Consider the following 7811-nt stretch of genomic DNA (forward strand, 5'->3'; position numbering starts at 1 on the left):
TGACTGATTCTCTATCCTGCAGTATTTCTTAGGTTCTAGATTTTAATTCTAGATGAAAGGTGCCAAGGATTTCATTTGACTTGGATTAGCAATCAATGCCCATGTAAGAGTAGCAGTAAAGAAATCAAATTATGTACTGCATTGGGGACATCTACTGCAAAAGATTGTTTTACATTGTGGTAGCCAAACAATTGCTTTGGTAACTAAGGTACACCTGATACAAGTCACGGTCTTTTCAGTCATCTCATTTGTAACAGATGCACAATGAACAAAGGTGAACTGAAGAAAAATAGGCCCATTTGAATTTTTGTGCCCTTGGTGACTGTTAAGTATGCTATTGACTACTTTAAAAGGAGGAACAAAGCCGTTTTGGAGGTAGTCAGAGTGCTCTTAGAAGTAAGGATAGTAAAATGTCATCTCACTTTCTTCAGACACGTCATCAAGTATAATCAACCAAGAAAATGACACCACGCTTGGTAAAGTTGTTGTTGTTAAGTGTCATTAAGTCAGTTACAGCTCTTAGAGACCCAATCAGCAACAGATCAAATTATTGCCCATCGGTTCACTGGTCACACAATCTCTGCCGTGCTCAAGACCATTGCAGTAGTCACTGAGTCAAGCCATCTCTTTGAGGGTGGTCAAGCCATCTCTTTGAGAGTGTTCCTCTTTTGCTGGTACTTTGCTTTCCTAAGAATGACACCTCCTGACTACTTACCTGAAATGAAATTTCTCCATCCTTGCCTCCAAGGAGCACCCTGATTGTACTTCCGCCAATCCAGTGGTTGTTACTGTTGTTAAGTGCTGTCAATTAGAGTATAACTCATAAGGACCCTATGAACAGCAGATCTGAACCTTGTTCTATCTTGCCCCATCCTTATCAACCCTGACACATTTGAGCCCATTGTTGCAAACATCTCAGTCCATCTCATTGACGGTGTTCCTCCCCTTGGATGACCCTCCACCTTTCCAAGCAGGCTGTCCCTTTCCACAGAATAGTCTCTCCTAACGACATGCACAAAAAATGTGAGACGAAGCTTTGCTGTCCTTGTCTCCAAGGAGCACTCTGGTTGTACTTTCTTCAAGACATATCTATTTTTTATTTTTGCAAGTCCATGGGATATTCAGCACTGTTCTCCAACATGCCAACCCAGACATCAATTCTTCTCCTGCTATCTTTATTCATTGTCCAGCTCTCAGAAGCACAGCAGATGACTGGAAAGACTATGGCTCGAATCAGGTGCACCTTAGTCTTTAAACCCATATCATTGCTCTTCAGCACTTTGGAAAGATCCCTGACAGCAGACTTTCCTGATGCAATACTTCTACTCATCTCCTGACTGCGGGAGCCAAGGCTGTTGATTATGGAGCAAAGGAAGATGAAATTGTGGACTGTTTCAATCTTTTCTCTTTCTATCATGATGCTACCTATTGGTTCAGTGGTGTGGGTTTTGTTTTCTTGATGTTGAGATGTGATCCACATTGACAGCTACAATGTTGGCCCTCTGCACCACGTGCCTCCGGTCTTCTTCACTTTCAACAAGCTAGGCTGTGCCATCTGTATAAAACAGGTTGTTGATGAATTCATTCTTATCCTGATGCTACACTCTTCTTCATAATGTCCAGCTTATCTAATGATTTTCTCAGCATATGGATTGAATAAGTATGGAGAAAGAATACATCCCTGACGCATGCTTTCTGTAATTTTAAACCATGTTTTCCTTGCTCTGTTTATACAACACCTTTGTACTCACAGCAACTTTCCATCAGGTTTCTGAAGCTGTAAGTATTTTTGAGAGAAGATTGTTCATCTTCCTATGATGGTGGTTGTTGTTGATTGCCTTCAAGTTGAGCACAACTCATAGCAACGTTACGAACAAAAGGCCTGAAGCTCCTTTACAACCATCGACATTTATCAAAGTTTACAGAGTTTCCAGAAGCATATTGTTTATGAAGAGGATGGCTTAAATTCTTATTTGTTGCTGTTGTTGTTGTTATGTGCCATCTAGTCGACTACGGCCCCTAGCAGCCCTCTGAACAATGGCTTTGGACTTTGTCCTATCCTGAGACAGTCTCACCACCCCTGACACACTTGACCCCATTGCCACAGTCACTGTGTCAATCCACCTTGTAGAGAGTCTTTCTCTTTTGCACTAGCCTTCTACTTATCCAAACATGATGTCATTCTACAAGGACTGGCCTCTCTTGACACATGCCCAAAGTATACAAGGTGAAGTTTCACCATTCGTGCTTCCAAGACTTCCTCCAAGACAAACTTCCTTATTCATTGTCCAACTTTCATATGCATAGGAAGCAACTGAAAATACCACAGTTTGAACTAGGTGCACCTTAGTCTTTAAATTAACATCCTTGCTCTTTAGAACTTTGGAGAGATTGTTGGCAGCAAATTTTCCCCATGCAACATGTCTTTTGAATTTGTGATTTTGCTACCATGGATGTTGATTGTGGACCCAAGTAAAAACGTCAATGTTTTCTCCATCTATCATGATGTCGCCTCATGGCTGCCAGTACATACAGTTTAAGCCTCTCTTCTTTTATCCCTCAAGACAGTCCTGTGATCCCACTGTCATAGAGATAGAAACCCTCTATCAGGTTTCTGATGCTGTAAATCTTTGTAGGAGGAGACTGCCTATTTTTCTCCCACAGAGGACAGCTAGTGGATTAGAATCGCTGACCTTTTGGATGGCAGTTCAATATTGTATGCACTACACCACCAGGGCTCTTTATAACCCTATGAAATAGGTATTATTGTCCCCGTTTTACAGAGAAGCAAACTGAAGCTCAGAGAGTGACCTACTAAAAGTCACAGGTAGTAACTCTTTGATCTGAGATTGGATTTGATCTGGCTGACTTGGGAGCCTCTTCTCAGAAATCAGCAGAAAAGGGTTGGTTCAAGATTTCTGCTTTTGTGAAGCTTGAAACGAAATTCAAAGAGGGATTGACACAGTGACATCATCGGCTTGAATATGTCAGAGATGGCGAAGCTGTAAAGGAATAGGGCAAGGTTCTCTATGATTCTTTGTCAGCTTGATGGAACCCAATTAAAACAGGAACCCTAGGTGCAACGCGAAACACTCTTTGTCCTGTGCCATCCTTACACCACTGCTGTATTTGAGCATATGTTTGTGTATACTATATAGACTATCGATATAATGAAAAGAAAAAATAGGAGGGCAGCCCCTGTGACGTTCTTCATGTCGGAATTTACACATTTTGTGTAGCTCAGTTGAGCTTTGCCATCTTCTTCCCCGCCCACACTCCCAACAACTGTACCAAGAATACCAATTTTAGGGATCTGAACATTCAGATTGACATACACTAGGAAGAAGGATTGGCCATCCACTTCCAAAATAGCAGGCCTCTGAAAACCCTATGTACAACTTTGGTCATGTTGTAAGGACGAACCGGTCCTTGGAGAGGGTCATCATGCTTGGGAGAGTGGAGGGACAGCGCTGGAGAGGAAGGCCCTCTATGAGGTGGATTGATTCAGTGACTGGGATAATCGTGATGGGTGTGTCAGAGACAGTGCGATTGGCACAGGATAGAGCAGAGTTTAGGGCTGTTGTACATAGGGTCGCTATGAGTCCCAAGCGACTCGATGGCACATAACAACAACAATAACAACTGGTGGCCTAGTGGCAAAATGCTGCACTGCAATCGCAGAGGTACGCGGTAAAAAAAAATCCCAATTTTGCTTCTCATCTAAGGGACCTGCGCAGCACGGTCTCTCCGCCAGGTGTCGCCCTCGCAGCCCCGCCCCCTCTCCCCGCCCCTCGCCGCGTTTCCTCCAATGGCGGCTCTGGTCCCGCCTTCTACGTCTTTCCTGCATCTTTTCGGCATCCGGCCTGGCTCAGTTCGCACGCAAAGCTGCAAGAAGCATGGAGGTGCAAGGTAAACCTCTGCCCGGCGGCAGATCGACCCCTTCCAGCGCGGCCCGCTCGGGGGTGTCGGTGTCCCGAGAGCTGCTGACGGCGGGGAGCGGCGGCCTTGGAGGTGAGGAGCGGCGCGGGGCGCGCGCCTGCGGCCGGGGTAGACGCGGGGTTCGGCGGCGGCCTGCTCGCCCCGAGGGCAGCCCCGGTGGTCGCTGCAGAACACCGTCACCCCACCATCGCGAACGGGCGGGGAGGCGGGAGGCCAGCACCGAACCCGGGCCCGGGAGGCGTGTGGGCCGTGTGGCTAGGTTTCTCTCCTGCTCTCAAAGCGAAGGCGCTCCCAAACTTCTCCAAGGGGATTGTTGTGTGTGCCATCGAGTTTGAACTGACTCGTAGTTGACCCTCCAGCGAGTTTTCAGAGGCTATAAATTGCAGGATAGGAGATTGCTCATCCTTCTCCTGCGGAGCAGTTGGTGGATTCGAACCTCGTCCCTCTGAGATGGCAGTGAATGCCACTTCTTACTACTCGGCCGCCAGAGAGATCTCATCTGGGAGTGTCCATGATTTTGTTAGGCCTTTAGGGTCGCGTTTTTAAGTTGAAAGGACGGGCCGATGGGGATAAGAACTTCATTCCACCATCCCTGAAGTACCCGCAGAACTATTTCATGGTTTCGGTCTCATGTAGGCGTTAGAACACAGAACTGGAAAGCGTGGGTTCGAATTCCAGCTTCAGAGTATTTAACAGTGAAACTTTGGGAATGCTATTTACACTCTTTAAGGCTCGATTTTCGCATTTGGAAATTGGAGGTAGTAGAGGCCTGATGGCCTTCGAATAGATGCCTTCTAGTTGTGCTGGAGAAGTCTTAACATACCATGGACTGCCAAGAAATCAGATTGATCTGTCCTGGAGAGGGTGAAATGAAGTCTCTCCTTGGAGGCTAAGATTTTGAAGCTCCATCTAACATACTTTGGATATGTAGCCAGGAGTGACTGGTCTCAGGAGGGTGGACAGACAGTGCAGGAGAGGGAGACCCCAGGTGAGATGGATTGGTAAAGTTTCTGGGGCAATGGGAGTTGGTTATGGGAATTAGTAAGACTAGCTCAGGACAGGGAATGGTTCTACATAGAGCAGGTACACAAATTCTGTACATGGGGTCGCTGTATGTTGCAGGTGACTCAATGGCACATAACAACAAAAACATACTGTATTAGTTGTTTTTTATTTAAGCCTCATGTTTAGAGTCAACAAGACCTCTGGGACAGCCTTTGTATTTAAAAGTCAGATGTTGTTATATTTTGGAGGAACATTCTTCTAAGTGGTACAGCACTCTTCCGTCTATATGCTGTACTGAGGTAACCTGAGGTTGTTGTGATGCTGAACACTGTACCACTGATGTGTCAACTACCTTAACAGTTCCCTGTGGTGGACAGTGTTTGTTGGAGCTCCCAGTTTAAGACAGGTTTAGAAGCAGGAGTGACATCCACCTCCTAAACAACACACCTCAGAAACTCTATGACCTTGGAGAAATGACTGTTGTTATTCAAAGGCTTCAGGCCTTTTGTTCACAGGGTGAACACTTGCTTGACTTGATGGCAGTCAACAAAAACAGAGAGGCCTAATGACTAAGACTGCTTGGCAGTGGAGAGGTTGGTGGTTCAAACACAGCTTTAGCTCGGGGAGAGAAGACCTGTCAATCTGTTAAGTTCAGAACTCCCCTCTGTCTTGTCGATTTTGAGTTGTGGTGACTCTCTGCCAATTTTCAGGGCTATGAAACGTAACAGGAGGGAGGCCCTAGTATATATACAACAACATAAAATACTCTCTGGTCCTTAGCCATCTGCACAGTCATTGGTATGTTGCAGTCCCTTGGAGATCCAAGGAAAACAGATTCTTGACAATTCCAGTATAGTCACTCTTTATCATGGTGTTACTTATTGGCTGAGTTGTGAGGATTTTTGTTTTTTTGACGTTGAGATGTAATCCATACATCTTAAGTCTTCATCAGTAAGTGTTTCACTCTCAGCAGGTAAGATTGTGTTATCTTATCATCACCATTTATTAGTGAATCTCCCTCCAGTCTTCATGTTTCCTTCAGATAATCCAGTTTATGGGACTATTTATTCAGTATACAGATTAGTGAAAAGATAAGGTAATGCATACCTTTTCTGATTTTAAACCACTCTGGCCTGTGTGGTTGCTTTGTGCCAGAACCATCTGGATGACTTCTCAACAACAGTAGTTAAAGGATTTTTGGAGAAGAAATATGTAAATAAGGTACTGGGCATAATCTCTGTAATATTAGCTTCACGAAAAGGTTCAGTGAGAATTTCGAGTCACTGAAGGAGTTATGATGATAATTATTATCAAAGCTGACGGAGTGTTTACTGCACTTGAGCCCATTTAATACTCAATAAGAAATACACACTTATCTGCATCTTACAGGTGAGGAAGCAGACTTGGTGTATAAATAACAGATACATATAAACAGATAAATACAGATAAATAACTTCCTGAAGAGCTGACAGCTGGAAGGTAGCAAGACTGGGTCTTGAATCCAAGCCTAGTGGTTCCAGAATCCATGTTCTTAACACTAATCCAGTTGCTAGGCTCTAAGTAGAAAGTATTCAACAGATGTTTGGAAGCTTTGCTTTGAAGATGAACAGAAGGAGTTTGGTATGAAAGTGAACAGATTTTGTAGGTATTAGAAAGGAAATTACAAGGAAAGCGTTGAGTTTTGAAAGACAGATCCAGTTCTAGGAGCTGTGACGGGCAGCTGAGATGAGCTGATTTGAGGAGAGATGAAGTTGAATGGTGGACAAGGGTGGGAAGAGCAGTTTCTGATCCAGAAAGATACAGTTCACTGTGCATTTATGTAACTCATTTATGGGGCATATGGTGTGTGACGGGCTTAAGTGAGGGCACGTGGGGGAATATCAAGAAATAAATGATGAGGAACAAGTCGTAATGAAACTTGGAGCACTTCTTTTTAAAAAAAGACTTCGGAGCCAATCAAAGCTGGAGACTGGTCACTAGAGGTTTGCTGAGGGGCCCCCTTTTTATGACATAATAAAGTGTGTGTTTGTCTTTTTCCAGGGATATGGGACAAGTTGCTCATCAACTCCAAACCGAATTCCAGAAAGGATTCTACTCTGAAGACAGTTCGGATAGGGCGGAGTCCTTGTACGTTTTCCTCTCCCTCTCCCTCCTTTTCCCTCAAAGAGCCCTCAGTCATGCTCAGTTTTTCCTAATTAAGCTAGTGAATATGCAGTATGAAACCCCCCCTCCTCCCCCCCCACCATACCCAGTTAAACTAGACACAGTTAGTTTATGGTGTTATTTTTAGTATACTCTAACAAGGAGCCTTGGGAGTCCAGTGGTTAATCATGAGGCTTTTAGCCTAAAGGTTGATGGTTCAAACCACGGAGATGCTTCACAGGAAAAGATCTAATGTTTCCCTCTTGTAGAGATTATTAATGTTTTGTGTCATCAAGTTGGAACTAACCCATAGTGGTTTTTCAGAGGCTGTAAATCACACGGGAGGAAATTGACCAACCTTCTCCTGTGGAGCAGCTGGTGGATTTGAACCTTGTGCTTTTGGGATTACAGCACAGCTTCTTACCACAAGGCCACCAGAGCTGGCTCTTGTAGAGATTACAGCCTAGAAAATTCTTTGGGGCAGTTCTTTGTTAAACATTGCTATGAAATGGACCTGACACCCCTAAGTCTCTTCATCAATTAACTATTGACTAAATTATTTTCATTTAAATTTTTTTTCTACTGCATAATTACAAATATATATATATCATATTTAGACAGTGTTTACACAGCCATTATATGTGTATGCTGAGCCAATATTCAACAGGGGCCTCAGATGCCTAGAAGGGAAAGGGAAGTAGATTTTAGGTTGTTTTGTTGTTGTT

General features: G+C 44.1%; 1 protein-coding gene across 1 annotated transcript in view; it reads left to right on the forward strand.

The window, feature by feature from the left end:
* The first annotated feature begins 3896 nt into the window (after positions 1–3896).
* LOC102849217 (chromosome unknown open reading frame, human C12orf45) overlaps positions 3897–7811 on the forward strand; it is an 8988-nt gene continuing 5073 nt past the window's right edge. Inside the window, 2 exon segments of the mRNA XM_006903751.1 lie at positions 3897–4011; positions 6985–7071. Of these exon segments, the coding sequence (XP_006903813.1) occupies positions 3897–4011; positions 6985–7071 (202 nt within the window).

Source organism: Elephantulus edwardii, unplaced genomic scaffold (genome assembly GCF_000299155.1).
Source record: "Elephantulus edwardii isolate Elephantulus edwardi_28Jun2011 unplaced genomic scaffold, EleEdw1.0 scaffold00068, whole genome shotgun sequence".
NCBI classification, from domain to species: domain Eukaryota; kingdom Metazoa; phylum Chordata; class Mammalia; order Macroscelidea; family Macroscelididae; genus Elephantulus; species Elephantulus edwardii.